The sequence below is a fragment of the Tamandua tetradactyla genome, chromosome 13, assembly GCF_023851605.1.
Source record: "Tamandua tetradactyla isolate mTamTet1 chromosome 13, mTamTet1.pri, whole genome shotgun sequence".
Taxonomy (NCBI): domain Eukaryota; kingdom Metazoa; phylum Chordata; class Mammalia; order Pilosa; family Myrmecophagidae; genus Tamandua; species Tamandua tetradactyla.
Window position 1 is genome coordinate 76385836 of NC_135339.1, and position 23450 is coordinate 76409285.

At 51.2% G+C, this 23450-nt stretch overlaps 1 protein-coding gene across 3 annotated transcripts in view; it reads right to left on the minus strand.

The window, feature by feature from the left end:
* AFAP1L2 (actin filament associated protein 1 like 2) overlaps window positions 1-16814 on the minus strand; it is a 102511-nt gene extending 85697 nt beyond the window's left edge. For 2 of the 3 annotated variants that reach the window (XM_077126093.1, XM_077126096.1), the window contains exons 1-2: window positions 16739-16798; window positions 11141-11194 (exon numbers count right to left, since the gene is read on the minus strand). In XM_077126093.1, coding sequence (XP_076982208.1) covers window positions 11141-11194; window positions 16739-16754 — 70 coding nt within the window. In that variant the 5' untranslated portion in view covers window positions 16755-16798. Of the gene's footprint in view, window positions 1-11140; window positions 11195-16738 lie in introns of all 3 variants that reach the window. The other variant, XM_077126094.1, reaches the window with a different exon arrangement.
* Window positions 16815-23450: the final 6636 nt, after the last annotated feature.

Below are 23450 nucleotides of genomic sequence, written 5' to 3' on the forward strand. Positions count from 1 at the left end.
CAGCTTATGGCCCTTAAGCTAAGGCTCAGGGCGTCAGTTACCCCGGGGAGAAAATGGCCATAAAACGACTTCTGATACACCTCAATGGACGCTTAATGAAGATAAAAGATGGAACATATTTTTAAATAAAAAGTAAGAGGTGTTGATGTTATTTTTAATAATGGCTTTTGATCTTGACGCTCTGCCTGATACCAAGACCGCAGCAGCTATAGAACAGGGAAGATGAGAAAAGTCAAGGTGGATGGGGGGCGGGGGGGGGGAGGAGGAGGGGGAGGTCTCCCCTTGACAGAGACAGCGGTACAAGTGGGGAGAGGCCAGGTGAGTGTCCCAAGAAGCACAACCTCCCCCAGGCCACAGCCAGCACAACCCCTGCCCCACGGCAGCTGCCAGGAGGTTCAAGCGTTGCTCAGGCCCGGTAGAGCCCCACACCCAGGCAAGGAAGCAAGAGCCTGGCAGCGACTGAGTAAAGCACCCCCAGTAAGCAGCACTTCTCCGAGCAGATGTCCTTCCAGAGCAGCCAGCTGGTGTCAAGGCCACGAGGGCATCGGACCTGTGCTTGCAGAAGGCTCACCGATGTGCAAAATGCAGACAAGCACGCTGCAGCTGGGCACCTGGGTCTGGAGGCTCCACTGCCTGCAGGACTGAAATGAATGAACCTGCGGTTCTAAGCAAACCCCTTTCTCCTAGGCCAATCTCCAACACGATTCCACCCAACCCTGAGTCTCCATAACCCGGACAGCCCACCTTCTGACCACTCCAGAGTGGCGAGTGAATCAAGAGCACATTGCAGAGGTGGCAACATGGACTTCTCTTTGCCAAGATCTGCAATTCCCAGTTCCACACTAAAATAACCACCTTTTCCATTTGTCTAATGCTTCCCAGTTTTTAAAACATTTTTTATGCATAGTTTCTCATTGACCTTCCCAACAAACCTATGACATAAGTAGCAATGATGATTAGAGAGAGGGAAAACTGAAGCTCAGGTGATATTTGACTATGGAGGTACACTGTTTAGGTACTTATGGGTCCAGAAGTAGGAAGCAATTCTTCTTAATGAACCAATACTTCCCTCTCCCCTCATACAGCCTAAATTGCAGCATTACTGAAAGCAAAGGTGTTAGGTAGCAGAAATAAACGGGAAGAACCATGGAAAATTCAGCCCAAAGTTGTTTCACCACCACTCACTACCAAAAGTGCATTTGAACCCTGACCACCTGCTGCCAAGCCCTCTAAGTACAAGGTTTATACTCAACCCTTACAAATCCCCAAGGGAGTTGGCAGCTGAACCTCAGAAAGGGGAAGTAACTGCCCAAGGTCCCAAGTGTCCAAGTTGGATATGAACCAGGTCTGCAGAGAGCCAAACCTCACAACTTTCAACCATTATTATATTCTACAGCAACACCCAGATCTCAGAACAGTGAGGTATTCAGTGCCTCTCAGAGGGAGAAGCCATGTGGAGACACTGGGTGGCTCAGAAGTCAAATAGCTGTTTTCCTTCCCTGGCTTTGCCTGGTGGGAAGAACACATGACCAGAACTCAGGAATCCCAGACAACTGTCCCACACCTGCCACCAACGAACCACATGCCTGTGGGCTGACTCCAGGCCCTCCCTCACCTCAGATCCCCCCTCCAATAAAACGTGGAACATGATAGGTCTGGAGCACCTGACCTCTTCAGAAAGGTATGGGGGAGGATATTCCTTTAGGATAGGTTTGGCCTTTTTCCTGGGGAAAAAAGAGTCTGTTTTGAATCCAAAGTACCTATCTGATAGTGGCCTGCCCATTTGTGAGAGGCAGTGGCCACTGACCTAGGGGACGGCCCAGCTTAATTTCATGGCTCACGAAGTGCCCTGAGAGGAAGATCCAAGCTCCCTGGCATGGGCCAGCTCTCCCACCTCACTGCTTGCCAGCCTCACCCCCATAACTAGGCTCCGTCCCCTTCCCTTCCCCCTCCCCTCCCCCATTCCAGTTCCTGATGGTCTTAGAAAATTTGTACTCGCTCTTCCCTCTGCCTGGAACAGCCTCCCCTGGTTCTCCCCATAGCAGGCTCCTCCTCTTCCTTTGTGTCTCCACTCATACATCACCTCTCAGGGAGGCTCCCCCCAGACCCGCTGGCTAATGCTGGACCCTCCCCCATCCCCATCCCATTACTCTCCCAACTCTGTTTCCTTTTCTCACATTATCACCACTACCACACAGGGTCCCTTTTAGGGCTTGTTTGCTTGCTCATTGTCTGCTTTCCGTCACTAGAAAGAAAGCTCGGGGAGGACAGGGACCTCACTACCTTGCTCTTGGCTCTTCTCAGTGCCCAGACCTGGCACTGCAACATGCTCAGAAACTCCCTACCGTGTGAATCCTTGGAAATCTTCCCACACACGGGGCTACTGAAGGATATTACCTAGTTCATTATAAAAATCACAAATCCCTTGAACTAGAAAAGACCCTAGGGCTTGCACTTGAACTTGAGAAAAGAGAAATGAAGATCTTGATGGTCCCATCCCTTGAGGGAAGCCAGGAATTAGAAACACAGGTCCAGAGAAGTGGGGCAGAAGCTGAAAGTTCTCAGTAACCGGACAGGTGGTTCCGATGAAAACCAGCTATGACAGACCAAGGTAGTGTGTGAGGAGGAACCAGGTAATGATGAGAAAATAATCATAACACCAGAGCAAACTCAGGGTTTTTTTTTTTTCCTTTTCCTGAACATCTTAAGCTTAGTTCTTGGCTTCAAATGCAGTTGGACTTCCCACCCACCCATGGAGCCCACACCCAAAATGAGTTAGCTCGGCTCCCGCCATACCCACAGCCCTCCAAGGACTCCTGCCTCGCTGAGCACACCACCACACGGCCGAGCAAAAGCCACAGAGGGACAGACAAAAATGTCAGGGGTCAATTGTGTCCAGACCAGAGGCAGAAGAGATGGTTTACTCTATTTAGATACACTGATTTTGACTGAATGGTCCCATCTCCAGGTGAAGCAGAGCTGGTAACTTCATGTACCATCCACTGGGTACTAGAAAAATCCAGTTCACCCACTTTCTTCTCAACCTGAGCAACATTTGGACATCCACTTCTGCCATAACCTGTGAAGTAATGTGGACAGGACTCCAGGAGCTCAGGTGAGGAGGCCACGGAAGATGCACTCAACCATTACAGGCCAGCCCTGCCAGCCCCAGCTCAGCCAACAGTGTTGGGAACAGGCCCTCTCCTCCACCGCGGCGCCAGACTGCTGGTCACACTAAGCTATGACAAAGCAGTCCCTTAGAGTCAAAAAATTGTAAGGGTGCTCTCTGCTATCATAACCTCACGGGAAAACGCTTCTTGGACCGTCTAGCAATTAGTAAGGGGGGAAACGGCCTCCCCATTTACACTTCCATCAACAGCGTGGGGGAGAAGCACACTGCTGGAGCTTCTGGAGCCAGAAATTATTCCTGTCAGGCTCATTCAAGGGCTTCTGGAATCAGCCAGACTAAAGCACACTTTCAAATTCCTTTCATTCCCATGCACTGTCCCCTCCTCCCACACAGATGACATTTGTAATATGCATCTTTTCATTTGGATATGTTCTGGCTCAATGTATGCTACTTTATGAATTAAATGTCCTATTCTGCTTCTTACCCTTCAGTCGGCACTATGTTTTAAAGATCACCTACGTTGGCTGGACAGACATTTAATCCATTGCTTCTACTGCTGCATAATACTCTATGACGCGTAGCTGCCCGTTTACCCCTCCACTCTCCCAGGTGACTCCGAGCCGGCTTCCAGCTCTCTGCTGCCTCAGACAGCCCTGCAGAAAGCAGGCACAGCCTGGCCCCCTGTGGACCTGTGCAGACATTCCCTTGGGCAGTGCTCGTTGGGCACTCAATGTGACAACGCAAAGTCCGGCTGCCCCCAGCCGGGCTGCACCAGCACCCCCCGCCTCCCCGGCCCCACCTGTCGTCACAAAGCCCTGCGGACACTTGGCAGCATGTGGCTTTGGCAGTTCTGCCGCCTACGAGGTGGCTGTTTTGGTTGACTTGTTTCGGGTGATGAAAGGAACTTCAGCATTTCTTCAGATGCTTATTCGCTTTTTTCGTGGCTTCCTTGCCTGTAAATTGTCACTTCATAACTTTTGTCCATTTTCTCTTCTGTTGGGAGAGTTACCTTTTTCTGGTTTGATTTTCAGGCATTCCTTGTATATCCAAAGGTTAATCCCTTAATGGTTTTAGACATGGTAAATACCTTCCTCTTTCTGCCAGACACCTGTTAACTTTGTCCACTGCTAAACTGCAACCCTCAACTCTGATGTAATCAAGCTCAAGGCAAACTTGAGGACAAGGACTCTTTCTCAATCCTTCCATTCCTGTTTCTTAAACACTCACAACAGAGCACACATGGGACACGGCGCTGACACACCAAGAGGGATGCTGTCTTTTGAGACTTAAGGAGCTTACTGTGGATAAAGGTCCCCCAGACACTGTAAGAGGTGCAGAGAGCAGGGAGGGCTGTGTAAGGCATGGGGAGCAACTAGGAAGGCTTCAGGGAGGAGGTGGTCGGGGCGTCCAGGTTGAGCTTAGCCTTGACAGATGGGTGTGCTGGGCAGCCCAGCAGACGGAACAGCACATGCAGCATCCCGTTGGGGGGACTACAAGGAGCCCAGTAAGTCTGGGGCACAAAGCAGGTGAGAAATAGCCACAGCGGCTGGACAGGCAGGCAGGAGCAGGCCATGCACAGAAGGGTCCGGGCCTCTCTCCAGCGCGGCATGGAGATATCCCTCTTCCTTGCTCTCCCCACGGCCAGCTGGCGACGGGCCCTAGATGGAGGCTGCTCTCAGGGAGGAGCACCTGCTCAGGGCCCTTAACAGCCTCGGGCTCACCTTAGCTATAGGAGCAATTCCCTGACATCTCGGAGAAGCCCACAGACAGAAGAGCCGAGAAAGAATGGGTCTGTGCGCACCCAAGTTAAGCTCTCAAGGCAGATAAGAGACACCCACTGGACAGGTCTGCTTTGCCCTGAGTGAAAGGGAGGATTTCCCTTCCTGGTCTCAGCTGGGAGCCATTCCTGCTGCTGCTCTTGCCCTGATGAAAGTTCTCAGCCACAAAACTCCCCACATGCCAAGTGCGCTCATGCTGGAAACGTACCGAACAAAGTCATCGGCGACACGCGGAATCCTGCTGACGACCCCACCAGGCTCTCCGCTAGCCAGCTCTTTCCTCCTGAATCTAAACCAGTTCACACTCAATAATGGTAACTTAAAAAAAAAAATCCATTTGCAGAGAATATTTCACTCCAAGTTACACGACTCCCTTATTGTTTTTTTATTTTCAGCCAGAGAAGAAATCTCTAGGCTCAGATACATGGCAGCCAAGCCAAAGGCATAGAGGGGGGGCTACAGAGGAATCTGGGGATCACTTCATCCCAACAGAACTAGGTCTCTTGGCACTCTCATTTTCTCTCTCTGAAGCTGCCCTAACTTTCCCTCGGCAGTAAAATAAATTTTGTATGACAAGTTGTATCCTTTGAGGCATTAAATAACTTCAGGAAATTTTAAGAAACTCGGGCTGATCTTTGCCTGACCCCTTGCTGCCTTCCTCACCTCCAACATACACACGGGCGCGCTCTCACACACACTCATTCCCGTGCGCAGTGCTTGCACTTTGTTTCTTCACCCTTCTCAGTAGTCCCACCAGCCACGTATGCTTAGAGCTGCACAGGGTGGAGGAGAGAGCCAGGCCCCCAAAACAGGTGCCCCCCACATCTCTCTCACCTACCAAAGGTGTTGGCCAACACAATCCCTCTGAACCATCCTTGTTCTGAGATGAGTCCCAACTTTCCTGCCTGGGAAAGGGAGCTGCACCGACACTCCCTCCAGGCCTCCTGCATGGGATGAGAGGCTCCCGCCTGCTGAGTCAGGGGTGCAGCTGCAGCGGAGAAAGGAGGCTGAAGCCAACCTGAATCCCACTCTCACCCTCATGAGTCAGCCCCATCAGAGGGCCCAGAGAGAACGGGGCTGCTGGTGGGTCTCACCATCCACCTGACTTTTCCCGTGCCTCCTGGCATACCCGAGATCCCTCGGGGCATCCAGGCCCTTACCTCAGGGTCAGAGCAGCAAAACCCCACACGCTAAGAGATTTACAAATAAGCAAGAAGTCCTTTAGTTGTGAGCGCAGCACTGGTGGCGGGGGTGGGGGCTGGGGGAGAGGGTCACGTTCAGGAGGATCTGGTCTGGAAAGCAGCAATTCTCCCTCTGAGCCCCAACGGCCTCCCCACCCGCCTGCAGCCGCACCTGGATCTCATAACTCGAGGAGATTTGCTCCCAACCAGAGCTGTTTACAATTACATCCACCAAACCAGCATCAGATGGGCGGGAGACGGCTGCTGGCCCACTGAGAAGCCAGGAGGTCAATGGGAAAGAATTATTTCAGTTAATGTTGAGCCTTCATGTTTGAAACTTTTACCCAAACAATGGTGACGTTCTCATGCTCCCCGCAGCCCGGATGCCAATCCTCCCCCTGCTTCTCATTTCCAGTGCCTTTGGATGGCTGTGGGCGGGGCCCCACCCTGCGCTGGGCCTGGCGAGCCCACCTCTGGGCAGTTCCCAGGCCTTAATGCTGTTGGAGGACCCGCCGAGACAAACGGAATGTCCTTTCCCTGACAACCCCCGAGGCCAGGCGGGATCCCAGGTCAGCAAATGCTTTGGGACCACGAGAGCTAGGCAGGGTGGGCTTCTAGGGCCAGGGGAAGGGGAGGAGCCACGCAGAAGAGGTTTGCATGCAGGTCTCCTCTGCCAGGAGGGAATGAGCTGCTCCTCGGCAGGCTAGGCCAAGCCCGCGTGCCCCACCCTGATCTCTGAGGTCACCAGCGCCTCCTGGGCAAGGCTGGAATTCCAGCCTTTTCTAGCCAAGGCTACTGGAAATGAGAGCCTGAGATCTCCAGAGACCTGGGGGTTGGGGAAGCCCCCTCTCCTTTCTCACTCTCTCTGGTCTCAGATTCACACCGAGAATTCCTTTTCTAGAATCAAGAACCACGAGGCCTGAATGGAGCCGCCAGAAAACAGAGCGAGAGTGGGAGCATGTGAAGAGGAGAGGATAAGGGGATGAAAGCCAAGTGCGAGAGCACACGGCATGCACAGTAGTGGCACGAGCCTGTACATGCACACGAGGGGCCCAAGGGACCCCACACTCGTGCTTGTGCCTCATGGTTTTGTGGTCAACCTGTGTGGCTACAGGCTAACTTTCAGGGCATCTGAAATGTTACTCGTGAGCCAGAGACAGCGCCCATGGCCTCCAGTGGGACACGAGCCTCACGCAGCTCAAGGACTCCAGATACCTCCAACCGTCACAGCCTACCAAGGCCCAGCCACGTAGACACCACACAGGGCCACGATCCCCGGGAACAAGCCCCCGTCTCTAACGCATGTTGGAAGACAGGTGCTCCAGCTGCACCAGCCTCTGCAGAGGAGAGGCGGCACTGCACTAGGTGGGGCGCTAAGCTTCCGAGCAGTAGGGGGGAAGTAACTGGGAGGTTGTTGATAGCCTGCAGCTTCTACTCCAGCTCTGCCATTCCACCACCCTTTATCTCCTTTCCATGTATGCAAGAAACCACCAGGCAGAAGGGCACAGGGGGGTGGTGTCCATCGTTATTTCATCAAAGGATGTTCTAGAAGAGGAAGCCACAAAGGGCGAGACAAGGCAAAGGGCTGCAGGGTGGGGATCACCTGAGGCCTATGAGGAACGTGGGATGGTGTCTAAGAATGTTTCCGTCTTTGGAGACCCAAGAGGATGAACACGAAGATGAGATGCTCTAAGCAAACTTGCCGTCCAGTGGGCCCCAGCCTCTATACCAGGGACACCGAGCACCCTAGCTGAGTTCCTGCCAAAAGGACCACATTTGAATTTCAGTAAATCAGCTCAATATGCTCTATGACTATGGGTATTAAATAAAAGAAGTCAGTGAAACCTCCGAACAATAAGCCCATTCAACACCATCTTTTTTTTCTCCCCCCATCTGGGGACTTGAATACAGTTAACATGAATAAATCCTGTTGTGTAAAAACTGGGGGAAAAAAAAAGAGGCGGGGAGTGGGGGGTGGGTAGTGGAGGATGGAAGGAAATGGCAGGATTCCCACTTGCTGGTCTAACAAGAACAGGAAGCCAAAGACAGTTCCCCAATCCCAAAAGGATGCTAGTTTAGCAGGGTAGCCTGGGGAGATGGGGGCATCAAGCAGCCTGCAGTCCAGGTAAGGCTGGGTCTGGGAGCGCCTCACCCATGCAGCTTCTCCTCCATATAAGGCAGCCCTCCCACTGCGGCTGGAAGTGGGTCCTTGGGGTGCCCCAGACCTGGCCCTTCCGAGGCCACAAGCCAGGCCGACACGGTACCTTGGAGGTTTACTTCAACTTTCACAAAAGCTACTTCTTGCCCAATTAGAATTGGACTGCGCCAGCTGTTATTCTGCAATTTTTCCTGAATTAATGAACAGGTGACTCAGTCCTGCCCTTGTGGGGACCAGAGGCGTGGGGGTATTTGCTGTTAAGAGCTGCAGGGGGGAAAGTCTTCCATATAAATCACCGTCGAACACAACCCGGGCCCCACGATCCTCACGCGGGAAGCTGTGTATTAATGAGGTGCGAAGGCACAGACCAGCTCCCCGGACCACAGAGCCAGAGAAAGTCCACCTGAAAAACAGGCTAATCCTACATGGGTCTTGAACGGAAACTACCTAGATCTTAAGATTCCACTGGCAGCACCAGAGTGATACTCCTTCCTCCTGAGCCAGTGCAGTGAGGGCTGAGAGTTTGGCCCCTGCATCCTCACAAAACCTCTCCCTCCTGCAATAAGAGCGGGGAGCCCTTATTTCACATGGGACTAGGTGCATGATTTGGATAAATCATGGAACTCAAAATCAATCCTAACTAGCCTAGATAAGGACTGCCAGAAACGAATAATCAACCGAGAAATAATTATGGTACAGACTTGGGCGCTCAATTCCAATTCAATAACTTTACTGGAGTAAAAAAGAGAGAGAGAGACTTGCAGAAAGCTGCCAAAGTCAATACATTAGTTCCATGTGTGAGTTGCCACAGAGTTCCCAGGGTGGGGAACCCAGAGCTAATGCTCCAATATTCCACGGCCAACCTGGGTGCATCCCAGGCCTCGGTTTGAAAAAATGTTTTTTCTTTGCTGCCTCCACTTTAACTAAAGGGAAGGAGAATCTCTAACACCACAAAGTTTTGGGGGGCCCTGTCAAGTCATGGGCCCTCGGTCTTTTTGTTTTGTACCCAAATTCTTTACCCTCTTCTGCTTCCTCTCCACTGCAGACACAGCCACGCCAAAATCTCGGTTTCTATTTACAACCTGTGACAACCACCCCGTGCTTGGTGAATTCTTCACCGTATGCCATAGCGTCACAAACTGCTAGGTTCTTGTGTTTGTTTTTAGTCAGCTTTACTGTATAATTTACACACAGCAAAAAAAATGCCCTAAGAACACACTTCTGTGAGTTTTGAAAAATTCATATAGCTGTGGAATCACTGCCACAATCAAAATATCAAACATTTCTATCATTCCAGAAATTTCCCTCAGGCCCCTTAGCAGTCAATCCCTTCCCCCATCCCCAGCTCCAGCAACTGTTCTGTTTTCTTTCTCTATAATTTTGCCTTTTCCAGAAAATCATATAAATGGAATCATTCAGTATGTAGCCTTTCAAATCTTGCTTCCTTCACTTAGCATACTGGTGGGTACGACTCACAGTTATGAACTGCTAATTTTTAACGTTAGATTTTTACTTTCTTGTCAAAGAGATGAAATGATCGACTCTGGCTCATCTTTGCAATGGAGAAACTAAATTCTTGATTTAGGGTTTTCTAATCAAGCTGAGGCCTGTGAGGAGGGTGCCGGCCACCTCAGGTCGGCCAGGACTGAGGGGTTTCCTAGGGTAGGACTCTCAGTGCTAAAACCAGGTAAGTCCCAGCCAAACCAGGACGGTGGGTCACTCTGTCTGGCAAATGCTACCTATGAGGGCATTCTCCCAGCTCAGAGTCCTTCTGATGGTGCAGGCTGCTTGCTCTCTTTCGGTGTCACCGTGAGCAGAAGGCCCAAACACAATCTGCTGGGGCCAGGCAGCCAGGCAGAGCTCACCAGACTCCACCAGGCCTGCAGCTACCTTAGAAGTTCTTGGGAGGAGCTCAAGGATGTGAGAAGAGAATTTGGGGTCTCAAGGATGTGAGAAGAGAACTCCCAGGCAAGGCTTCTGCGGTGTCAGCTCCCCTCCCCACTCCTCTCTAATATTTAAACTCTCACAGAGAGATGTGGCGCGAATGTGTCTGTGTGCATTCTGTTTTTGCATCAGTCCAATGCCGCCCTGGTTGGAGTGATGCTGGCTCCTACTATACATTCTCCTACCCCTACCACCTCAGTTTGGTTTTTGGTTAATTTTTTTTGAGACCAGTGAGAAGATAAGAAGCAAGTGATGAAAGCTCAAGGTTTGGTGGAGCAATGGCGGTACAGTGGCAGAGTTCTCACCTGCCATGCTGGAGACTTGGGTTCGATTCCCAGTGCATGTCCCGGTTCCACATGTAGAACTTAAGAATGAGCCAATTCCTTGCCTATCCTGTTTGCAGCTGGACCAAAGAAGGAATACATGGATGCTATGTCTGAGAAGAAGAGTTGCCTAGCAACTGGCTAAGCATCCCAGCTTAGAGCTCCCAATAGCTTCACTAAGCATGGATGGGCATAGCTGGTGCCCAAGTTAGCTGCGAGGACTCCCACCAAGAAAGCAAGAAGTGGGGGAGTCAGAACCACATCACAGAGATTTGGGGGTATCTGCTCCCCTTGTTTTCATTTAACATCTCCCTTCTTAGAAGTGCTTAGTAGTTCTTACAAATTATTCTACCAGGCAGCCTATGAGGCAGGTTAGTAATCATTACCCTCACTTGTACAGCAAGGGCACAAGTCCCAGAGAGATTATTGACTTGCCCAAGGTCGCACAGCAAGTTAGTAGCAAAAGGCCAGATTAGAACCCGAGCCCCTGAGTGCGCAGGCCAGTGCCCAGCTCCATGAGGCCCCTCACCCATCGTCTAGGACATGGGCCGAGCCAGGTCTGTGCCCTCGGGAGCCCTGGAGGCCAGAGGAGCTGCTGCAGAGGGCACAGGCAGGCTCATACTCACAAGTAGAAACCTGCAGGATCCTTCTCTGTACCACCAGACAGCAACAACTCTGTGCTGGAATAGACAGAAATAAGGCTCAAGTCGGGGAAGGCCAGGGTGCCCACTGAGGGGCTCTCATCTCTGCGTCTGGAATCTGGCTTTGAGATTTTCCTTCATTTCCCTTTGTGACCAGGACTGCTCAGGGCCAGAGTATGGGAGAAGATGCGTTCCCTTTGCCTGCAATTCATCCAGAACCTAACTCCCCTTCCACATCCTAAGCACCTACTATGTGCCCAGCAGGGCCCCAGAAGTCAAGGAGGGACACTGGGAGGAGAAAGGCCAAGTCCCTTCCCTGAGGGGGTTCCAGCTAACAGGGGAGACAGACATATGCACAACTAGTTATAAGCCAATGTGTCATGAACTCAAATATGTGAGTACCTACTATGTGCCAGGCATTGACAAGCTATAATAACAATATTGAGGGAAGCCAGAGGGAGTGAGGGAGGTTTCATGGAAGAGGAGGCACAGGGACTAGGACCTGAAGAAGGGAGAGTATTTCATGGAGCAGCCAGGCCTTGCTGGCTGAAGGGACCCTGAGCAGGAGAGAATGAGTCTGAAAATGCTTTGAGCACTTCCTTATAAATAAATCCTTGCTGTTGTTAGAACAGGACTTCTACCCTTTAGAAACTTGCTTCTTAGGAATACTGCGTCCTGCTTTTGACTCTGAGCTGTTGGAAACTCCCTTGACCTGCCTCTGGAATGGGAGAGAATGGCCCGCTGTGGTTCAGAGGGTGGCTTCGGGCTTAACTAACAATCTTCGGAGACACTTTCATGCAAGAGTCCTTGAGAAACAAAGGCCTCACATGGCCGAGACGGCCTTCCCACTAAGCCTGCTGCTCTCCAGCTCTCAACAGGAAATTGGTTTTATTTATAAGAATCACAATCCTAAACTGACCTTTGTTGGGCTAGCCACCCTTATTTCCTCCCTCGCTTTCCTTTCCTCCCCCAGACACATCCTCCCTCCAAAGATTCCTCAGTGACCACAGAGCAACTACCCTTGAAAAGTCTTCAGACAGTCGGATAAGGAATGCCGGAGGCTGAGGCCAGGGGCATGCTGGGGAGGCCAGGGGCATGCTGGGGAGGCCAGGGGCACGCCGGGGAGGCCAGGGGCACGCCGGGGAGGCCAGGGGCATGCCCAGAGAACTCTGAGTCTCCTGCCTCCCGGGCCACTGCTTTCTCCGAGGCGCCAGGACCACCGAGATCCCAGCCTGGGCTCTGTGCAGAAGACACCATCTTCCTGAGGTTGGGGAAAAAGTCTCCCTTCTCTGAATGACAGAAGTCTTTAGAGAAACATTTCCCATTATAAAGGGATTTGGAGGGAAACTAGCAGGGCTTCCTTTGAAGCTTGGAAGCTCCTTTGCCCCTCATGGCCTTTCCACTGCGGTTGGAACCAGCCCAGTTCCCAGAGCTGCCACCCCTCAGCAGAGCGCAAGGGACCAGCGCAGAATTTCTCCTCCCCGCCTGGCCTTGCAGCACCAAAGGTGACTTTTCAATGCTTCTGCTTCACCTCATTTCATTGCCCAGGCATGGAGGGTTCCCACACAAAGAACTTCAAAGTTGGGGGCAGCTCAGGGTCAAGTGCAACAATAAACAATCCCTAAGCTCAGGACCCTAAAGCATCACATTTGAGATGATTTTTAAGCAGCATTCCCACAGTCTTTTAAGGCCTTTAAGAACTTAAGAGTGAATTATATTAGATTTCTGCAGGTATTACAAGATTTGATTAAGGCATATATGAGAATGGAGGGGATATCAATTTCACCAAATTTTTTTTTTTTTTTTTTTTTTTAACATGGGCAGGCATCAGGAATCGAACCCGGGTCCTCTGGCATGGCAGGCAAGCATTCTTGCCTGCTGAGCCACTGTGGACCAAATTGGTTTTTAATTTTCCACGAGAGGAAGCTATGTATATAATTATATTTTTTCTATTTTATCATGTCATTTTTTTTTAAGGAAGCACTTTTGGATCAATGGGTCTTAGTTCTGGCTGCACAACAGAAGCGTGGAGACCTTCAGAAAATACAGTGCCTGGGCCACACCCCCAGGCTAATTAAATCTGAATATCTTGGGTGAGGCCTATACACCCACTTATTTTTTTTTTTTAAGCTCCCAGATGATTCCCATGCACAGTGAAGGTTAAGAACCATCGCCTCATATAGAACTCCAACAGGAAAAAATTTGAGCTCAAAGGCACAGATAAATAACAAGTACCGATGATACCTAAAGGTGGGATGACTCTGACCCATCAGTCAATCCCTTTGAATTAGTTTTTCTTTTCTAGACCTTCCCTGACCACAGATCTCAGGATTGCCGAACAAGCTTTCAAGAATCAGTACTGGCTCGATGCGTCTCATCTATGCCTCCCAGATGTCTGAGAGCTAAACGCCCTCTCTTGGGAAACAGGTGATCGACTCAGAAACAAAAGAACAGAGGAAAAGAACGACTCTACTTTCAAGTAATTACTGGTATTCAAATTAAAGGCTGAATATCTCAACTATGCTTGTTTGGCTCCAAGGGTGATGCAATACCCGGAAGCTTCCACAAGGACGTTCCGAGCATGATCCTCAGACGGAGGACAGTCACATTTGGCCCGGGATGCCCTCACCAGCTGGAAGAGCAGTGGGAGTCACGATCTTTAACCACAGGCCATGCCTGCAGCCAATGGACTTGCTCACAGTGAGATACGGGTGTCCTTACGAGCTGCCATATGCAAACATCCGAGTGCAGGAGGGGCCTTACCAAGACCTTCGGGTAGGAACACCATAGGATTTGGCACCACATCCTGGACATTCTGTAAGGGTCTTCCTGCTTATACAAGAGAGTCCCATAAAGGATGCATCAATGTTACCATGACTTTATGACAACTCTCTTTTGTTTTTGCGTGACAGCTCCCTGGTTACTTGGAAAATAGCTTGGAAGGGGCTGGGGAGAAAGTCTGGAAATGTTTCTTCATGAGACACAGAGTGATGTTCCAACAACCCTTTAGCTCCAGGCATCTCTTTATGTTTTAGAAACCAATTAAAAATCAGCCCAAAGCCTAAAACTGGTAGGCTGTTTTTGGAGCATGTACAGTATCTAGCAAGCAGAGTGGGGACATGGGAAAAACAATATCTCCTACATCAACTGCTTTTTACGATTTGCAAATTAGAGAAAACATTTTGAGAATCTGGAGACAGGGACAATGCATTCTACCTGTTTGGGAGAAGGAGAGCTCAAAATTGGGTATTTCGAAACATGGAATGAGCATTTAAATAACAAATGAAAAAAGTTCCAAATACTGAAAAAATGTTGTTTATAATTTTGTTGTCAATTTTTGTTCTGAGAGTCCAAGTGAACGTAGCTTTTCCATTTGATTTTGCTGTTCATTCACTATGCCTAGTCATTCCATAATTATTCAATCCTACCTCAAAAAAAAAAAGCCCTCAATCTCCTGACAAGCAGGAAGAGACTACTAGCACAGACCAATGAGCTTTCAAGATACAACACACCTGCCTCTAAAGAGAATGGAAAATTCTAATCCTAAGGGGGAGAAAGCCCCAAATTCCTCAGCTGAAAGGTGTAATAGCAATAAAGACATCAGCAGCACGACACCAGCAAGAATTGAATAGGGATTTTTCTCCCGAGTCAAACACTGGAATAAGAGTGGGATCGCTTCTCTGCAGTACAGATGGTTCTCGAGTTCATCCACTTATTCCTCTCTGCCTCTGATTTATTGCAAAATGATGAGGGAGACTACCTGTGTAACCCAAACATAAACCCAGCAATCTGGAAACGAAACCCCAAGAGAGAAAGACAACCCAGAACCCCTTATCAGGTCCAGGGGCAAGTCAAAAGCTATTAACACAAAAACCTTCTGATCAAACTGAGCATCCGGAAGGAAGACCCCAAGTGCTGTCAGCTGCCCCCAACATGGAGAGGTTAATATGCTGATCTGGCTGCAACCTGGACCGTCAAGGCCTTGGCTAACGGCTCCAGAGCCTCACGCTCAGGGAATGGCACACTCCCTAAGGAGGAAGGGGCCCCAGAGGCCGCACTTCCGGCCGGGGGGTGGGGTGGGGGGTGACTTGGAGGGTGCTGGCCCTGTGGGGGGGAGGGGGCGGCCAACTGCCCCTTTACAGGGGGAGGGAGAGCGGCTTCCTCCAATGGTCTGAGGGCAGAAAGGAACATTCAGTCTTTCAGACACAAAACTGGTGTGGCCCCAGCAGAATTTGAAACGAGAAAACCCCCCACTAGGTTAGAGATGTGAGAGACCAACACCGAGGGTTCACAGAAAGAAAGGGAAGGTTGCCAACGCCTGTACCCCTGTCCCGCTCCTCCCCCCTCCTCCCTTCCAGCCCCTTTCCTTACCCCAAAGCTCTTTCTAGGGTTTAGGTCTTTCGCCCTCACCTGAAACCAGGTGACCCAGACAAGAAGAAGCTGTGGGAAAGTCACGAGTTTAGGGAACCAAATTCGTCCCAAAAGGTCCTTTTATGTGACTTTCAGAAATGAGAAACCACTGGGAGTGAGATTCCTTGGGAATCTGAGCATTCTCCTTTATTGCTCTTTCCCAGGAGAAAACAAATATAGAAGCAGTATTTCCTCTCGCAGGTTTGGCAGAAACAAGATCAGCAAAAGAAAGCATAAAAGGCTTTCCCAAAGGAAAGGGGGGTGGGGGCGACCCCAGCGTCGCGATTAGAGGGGCAGCCGTCTGAGCCCGTTCTGCACACAATCCACGGCCCAAACTTTCTAGACTGCAGCCCCGGGGCCGGGGCCGCAAGCACTGGGGCGAGGCGGGCACCCGCAGAACCGGGGCCGGCCCGCCCACCAGGGTTTGGCTAGAATCCCGGCCCCGGCCAAACCCCAGACTCGCCCAGCCACGCACTGGGCTAAGCCCGCGCGGCCGCGGACGCCGCCAGGCGCTCCACCTGCGGGGTACCCTACGTGGTCCCGAAACCCGGTCCTCCCTCCTCTGCTTGGGGGTGAGGGGAGCCGATAAAGGCTTGGCGGACTTCGGAAAAGCGGTTTCGCGGGCGGCCCCTCCACGGCCCGAGCGGAGTTCAGCGCCCACCCTACCGCCGAGGCGCAGCCTTTTCCCACCCCCTCCCAACTCTGCAGGAAGCGCCACACCTGCGCTGGCGCTCGGGCTAGAGGACCCAGCAAAACGTCCCTTTGGCCCTAGCACCGTTTTGACCTTACTCTGAGCCTCCTCGGCCCCCGGCACCTTTCGGAGACTGAAAGTGGGGTGGCGGGGAAAGTCGGGTGGCATACGCGCGCGCTCTCGCCCCCAACAGGTGAGCCGCCCCCCCCACGCCCCCGCACCGCCGACCCCGGTGCCCGGCGCCCGAAAGGATCAAAAGGCTCGGGCCGCGGCCGCCACCTAGGAGCCCACTGCGGCGCTGTCGCCCCCTCTTTCGGCGCTCGTCTGGGCAGGGCGGGGGCAGCCGGCTCTGCTCACCTGAGTCCCGACGGGAAGGGGGACGCACGGGGTGGAGCCCCTAGTGATCCCCACCTCTCCTTCCCGGCGCGGGGCTCAGCAGGAAGGGAGCGTGTGCGCGCCGCGCCCGCACCCCCCGCCCTCACCTTTGTACCGCTCCATCGGGGCCGCGGCGCGGGCTCCTCCAGGCTCCGGCTCCCGCGCTGCACTCGCCGCACTCGGCTCGGCGCCCGGGGCCGCCGCGCTGGCCCCTCCCCGTGAGGTCACGCTCGCGGCCGGACCTCCCGGCGCGCCCGCCCGGCCCCCGCAGCCGCGCCCCGGCCCGGTGGCCCCGGCCCCCACCAGGGCGCGCCGCCCCCGCCCGGCAGCTCCGCTCAGCTCGGTGCCCGCTCCCGGCCCACCGTCTCCCGGCAGTGCCCGCACGTCCCCGCGCCGGGTGCGGCGGGAGGGACCCAGGCTGGGACGTTCCCAAATCCTGAGGGAGGCCCTGGGGAGGGGCGGGCTCAGACTGGCCTCCAAAGGCTGTTCTCCCAACCGTCCGGGCCGCGGACCCGCTGTGCACGGGAGAGACGTGCCCAGGCCGCCTCCCGCTTGCCCCCCAGGCCGGAGCTTTTGCCCTCGGCCTTCCTCAAGAGGCGACAGGGAGGCAGGGGTGGGGACAGCTGAGCCCTCCCCCCCCCCCCCCCCGCGCCTCTCCCGGGTCTTTGAGGCTCGCTCCCGCCCTTTTTAGCCAGCAGCTGCCAGGCGCGCGCACAGTAAGACGGCTGAAAACGTAACTCGCTGCCCTCCACCTGTGCCCACTTCCCCGGCGCGCCTCGCTCGGGGCGCTCCTGATACCTTCCACCTGCGTCCAGGTCGCGGTCTTTCAGGACCGCAGCTGCTCCGGTCACTCCTGAAAAGGGCTGGGACTGCCAGGGCCACCGCCGCAGGGCCGGCCCAGCACCTGAGCCCCTCGGAGGGGCGACATCTGTCCATGAGGGGCGCAGTCGCGCTCTGGCTCGCCACCCTGCTCCACACTGCACGCCTCTACCTTTTGCCACCTGTCCCCCCGCCACCCACGCGTCCCTCTGCTTGCCCTTTCCACCCGCTCCTCACCCCCAAAGAGATCCATGTTTTTCCTTAAACTCTTCGGTTTTTAAAATCTCAACCATGCACGTGCTGGATGCTTGCTTTCTCAGTCTTCCCCAGCTTCCCTAAAGGAACATTTAAGGAAAGTCTGTTTTCTGAAAGACGTTTAATCCCTCCTTGGAAAAACAGATTTAGCTGTATCCCAACAATCTGGAAATATTTTTCTCAGTTGTAAGAGCAGATAACATCTCGAGCCTTTCCCACAGCAGGTGTTGTGTTTTCAGTCTGCACAAGGATGGAGGTGTCCTCATCTTGGCCACCATCTTCTTCATCATCATCATCCCTGTAATGTAGCTGAAGAAACTGAGACTTAAAGAAGTCAAACAACTTTCCAATCACACAGCTGAAAAAAAAGAGCAGAGTAAGCATGAACCCTAGCCCTGTCTGCTTCCAAACATTCATTCACAAAGCCTTCTTGGAGCTCATAGGAAATGCCAGGCTGTTTCTTACCATTTCTTGGACCAGGCAGGCAAGTGAGCAGTGATGACCCAGCCAGAGGGTGCTCTGATAAGATGGAAGCACAAGCGATTCTGGGAACCCAGGGGAGGGACGCGACACCAGCCTGGAGAAGTCTTGGAAGTCTTCCTGGAAGAGGTGATGGCTGCGCTGTCTTAAAAGATGAGTTAGATAGTGACTAAATGTACAAATTTAAAAATGTATTTGCATGAGGGAGAACAAAGGAATGTCGATATTACAGGGTGTTGAAAACAGATGGTAATTCATATTTTAAACCTTTAACTTATGTGTGAGACTAAAGCAAAAAATTTTTTTTTGGTACAAAATTTATATTTTGACTAGCCCATTTCCTAATATAACTTAGGTGGACAGTTTAATTGAACACCATAAATACATGGAATCTTGAGTAGAGCATGAGATTTTGTAGGTTTGTCCAGAGTGATGCACCGATAAATCCCGGAGTGACTTGAGCAGTGAACAAAAAAGTATTTGCATCCCCTTAGGAGAATGATGAGAAGGGGGGAAAATTCAACTTCCCCATGTGGAGAATTCTTAATATTCTCTCAACCAGTGGGGACAACCAAAGCAATAGGCCAAGCCCTCAATCTTGGGGTTTGTTTATATGAAACTTAACCCCACAGAGAATAGGCTAAGCCTACTTAAAATTAGGCCTAAGAGTCACCCCCAGAGAACCTCTTTTGTTGCTCAGATGTGGCCTCTCTCTCTCAACCAACACAAGCAAACTCACTGCCCTCCCCCTCTCTATGTGGGACATGACTCCCAGGGGTGTAAACCTCCCTGGCAATGTGGGACAGAAATCCTAGAATGAGCTGGGGCTCAGCATCAAGGGATTGAGAAAACCTTCTCAACCAAAAGGGGAAAGAGAGAAACCAAAAGGGCAATAAAGAGTCAATGGCTGAGGGATTTCAAACAGAGTCAAAAGGTTATCCTGGAGGTTATTCTTACACATTATATAGATATCACCTTTTTAGTTAAGGTATATTGGAGAGGCTGGAGGGAACTGCCTGCAAATGTAGAGCTGTGTTCCAGTAGCCATGTTTCTTGAAGAGGATTGTATAATGGTATAGCTTTCACAATGTGACTGTGTGATTGTGAAAACCTTGTGTCTGATACTTCTTTTATCTACCTTATGGACAGATGAGAAAACATATGGATTAAAAATAAATAATAGGGGGAACAAATGTTAAAACAAATTTAGTAGATTGTAATGCTAGTGATCAATGAAAGGGAGTGGTAAGGGTATAGAAAACAAATAGGGGAAACAAAGGCTAAAATATATTGGGTAGATGGAAATACTAGCAGTCAATGAGAGGGAGGGTAAGGGGTATGGCCTGAATGAGTTTTTTCTTTTTATTTGTTTTTCTGAGTTGATGCAAATGTTCTCAGAAATGACCATGATGGTCATTTTTTTAATGCTCATCAATTATGTGATGATATTATGAGTTATTGATTATACACCAAGAATGGAATGATCATATGGTAAGGGAAAAAAAGATGAGTTAAAGTTAATAGGTGACAGAAAAAGTGGACTGGGCATGGCCTTCCAGGCAGAATGGACAGTAGAGAAAAGTACAGGAAGGGGAGCCATTTCAGGATCAAGAGCAAGGGTCATTTCCACTTTGCTGGCCCCTAAAGGGAGAAGCCAGGAGTGAAGGAGGTGACGCCGGAGAGGTGGGTCCAAGCTGCTCGAGGGTCCAGAATCCCAAACTGAGAGTCAGGAAGATGGGGCTGCACGGAAAAGGATGGGTGCCTCGGGAATTCCTCAGTGGCTGAGCAGAGGGTTGACTGCAGGAGGCTGTTGCATCCGCCAGGTGAGAAGTCACTGGGATGGTGGTGCCCGGGACAGGAGGGAGAACGTGGAAAGCTCAAGGCTAGGGCTCTGAGCCCCGGTGTGAGGGAGAGGGAAGAGCCGGGGGTGATGCCACAGTTTCTAGCAACCCGGGCGAGGAGCTGGCCTGTGTCATCACTCATCCATTTAGGCTGTCCTCAAATATTACCTGGGGCCCCGTTACGCATCAGGTGTCACCAGGTGGGCAAGACTGTGCTCCTAGGGGGCGGCTTATTGGAGAGGGTGGGGCGGGGTTGTGGGGGAGCACAGACAATAAGTAGAAAAAGAAACGAGCTCCCCTGAGGCAGGGAAGTGGCAGCAGGTTGGGGTGTTGGGCGAGAATACAGCACCTCCAGGGGAGTTAGAGCCCCAGGCGGAGCCTCACTCTCATCCTTTTACATCATTTCATTTCATTCCATCAACCGCTCTTTCAGGTGGGCGGGGCTCATGGGGGTCCAGGAAATAGAAACTCCCTCTACCAACCTGGAGAAAAAGTGGACATTGTGGTCAAGAGTCCTGACATCTCAGTCAAAAGGGAGAGGAAAATGGGCTTCAGCCAGTCAGGCGCAAGCCGGAACTGTCGGGAAAATAGGCCGGGATGGAGGCCCAGTTTTCTCTGCTTGACTTTTTGTATCCTCTTTTGCTTTCTTTTTTCCCTCCACCCTCCTTTTCCTCATCTTTCAGATAGCCCAGCATGGCACCCACTCTCTCTTCTAGAGAACGACCCCTTGTGTCTGGGGACTCATCTGTGTGTCTCGGGTTTTCTATGAATTTTGCAGGAAGAATCTGATTCCTCAAGCTCATCGTTTTCAAACAAGTCTCAAGTAGATGGTCACTGGTTACCCCTTAACAGATTCCACCTCTGGGCGTCAGCTGAGGGCAGCAGGGTGAGGGTACATGGTCCAGGCCCCACTCGGTGGGGGCTGTGGGGGGCCATCCCTGTGCCGGGGGGTGAGGGTGGGACCGGCGAGACTGGGATCCATAAAAGCAAAAGGTAGGTACTAAACCATTGCCTGGCTGCAAATAAAGAAGCAAAGAAGTTAGGTGACTCACCCAAGTCAAAACGCTAAGTAATCTCTTTTTCAGAAGTTGGACTCACAAATCAGGTTTTCTGGCTCCAAATCTGTGCTTTATTGCACCCCTTAGTTCAGCTTTCCCACGCCTCTAACTGGACACAGCTTTACCCCAGTAAATCCCTGGTAGCTGTCTCTGTAAGCATTTCCTGCAACCACAGCCCCCTCCCTGCAGGCTGGGGGCCGCTCAATACCCCTGGAACGCCTGCTCTCTTCGCCCACTGGTTCCAGCTCCTTTAGTTACCTCTCCCCTAAATCCTCTCTAGTTTATCGTCCGAGATTTGGCAAATCCCGGAGCCTCTAGACAAACAAATATCAATCAGAAATGCATGTGGAGTGAATGGGGTTTTACGGTCCTTTCCAAGAATGAAACCGAAACAATAATACTTAGAGCCATCAACTTGGAATCCCAAGACTCTCAAAAGCTAAGCTCTGCTTCCCCCTCTCTGTAAACCTGCATGCAGTTTAACCCTTTGCAACTTCCATGAAGGGGTCACTCGGTCACATTCATATTCAGATTCTTTGAGCCTCTGGCCTCCTTCGTGCTGGGTCTCTAACCTCAGGCTGCCATAACAGCCCCTCACCCCCACCTCATCTCATCCCCGTGATCAGAAATGGGCGATTCTGATGCAAACTGTCCTAAACCAAATCGAGTAGCCCCCGTCCTAAGTCCTAGCTAGTGGGCACTTCCCACCAAGCTCAGCTGAGGGGCGGGGGCAGGTGGAGCTGTCCTCCAGGTATGGATTAGGTGTCAGGGACCAAGGACTGAGCACCACAGGGTTTGCTGGCTGGCGACTCTTAAATTAATTCTCAGCAGCAGAGATGTCTCTGCAGGGGAAGGCGAGGCAACAAGGAGGGCAATTGCTTTACAGACTTTATCCTGTTTAATTCTCGCAGTGATCCGGGCAGTAGATGCTATCGTCCTCATCTCACAGATGAAGACCCTTGGCCACTTGGCCAAAGTCACAGCTGGGCAGGACCCAAGCAGTCCCGTGCAGGTATCATCTCAGGTCTGCTCTTGCCAGGTGCTCTTTTCAGAGTAATCATGTTTTGGCAAAAGCCATTCTGCAGCTACTCTCAACTTGATCCTCATTTATCTTTCAGAGCCAGCTCGAAAGCTGCCCCCTCTGAAAGCGCCCCCCCCCCCATCATTCTCCACCCCCTCCTCAGAGTTAGCTCCATTCTCAGCTTCTCCCAGGAAGTCTGCTCAAATTCATATAAGCCTTCTCAGGTGGTATAGTGTGAATTCTTTGTCCCCACTGTTTAGCACGTGGCATGCATAGATGCTCAATAATGCCTGTTGAATGAATAGATGAAAGGCTGTTTCATTTTCTCTCCTTGGCGTTTCTGTGAAAACAACACCACAAAATGTCTCTGCCGGTTCAGAATGATTAGACAGAGATCATCACTGAAGGATGCATTAAGCCTGGGTGGGCGTGGGATGGGATGAAATGGGAGGAAAGGCTTCAGGGAGGAGGTAGCATTTGAATCCAGCCTTGAAGGGACGAATGCTTACCTGTTCCGGTGGCTGGGAAAGCAGTTCCCAAACACAGCTCCAGCCTCAGACACTGAGACAGCCCCGGCAAAGGCTCATTCAGGTACCTGGGTGTTCATGGAATACTTCCAACCTCCAGATCCCAGGACCTCAGTTGCTCAAATGTAAAACCATGAGAATATTGGACCACATCCAGGTCCTCAACCCTGGTTACAAGTAAGTCAACCTAGGGAACTTAACCTAAGGTCGAGGTCCTGTTTCTAATCAGTTAACTCATAGTCTCTGGGGGAGGGTCCTGGCATAAGTTTTTGTTTTCATTGTTTAATTGTGATAACATATATATATGACACAAAATTAGCCAGTTTAACCATTTTTAAATATAGACCACTGTGACATTAATTACATCTACAATGCTGTGCTACCATCACCACCACCCATGACCAAAACTTTTTCATTACCCAAAGCAGAAACTCTGTATCCATTAAGCAATAACCCCTAGTCCCTCCTCCAACCAGCTCCTGGTAACCTCTAATCTACTTTCTGTCTCTGTGCATTTGCTTATTCTAGCCACTTCATATACTTGGAATCATGTAATATTTGTTCTTTTGTATCTGCCTTATTTCACCCAGCATAATGTTTTCAAGATTCATCCAGTATATATCAAAAGTTCATTCCTTTTAATGGCTGAATAACATTCCACTGTATATATCTACCATATTTTGTTTAGCCATTCATCTCTTGAGGATACTTGGGTTGTTTCCTTTTTTTGACTATTATGAATAATGCTGCTATGGAAATGTATGAACAAATAGCTGTGTGAGACCCTGTTTTCAATCCTTTGGGGTATATACCTAGGA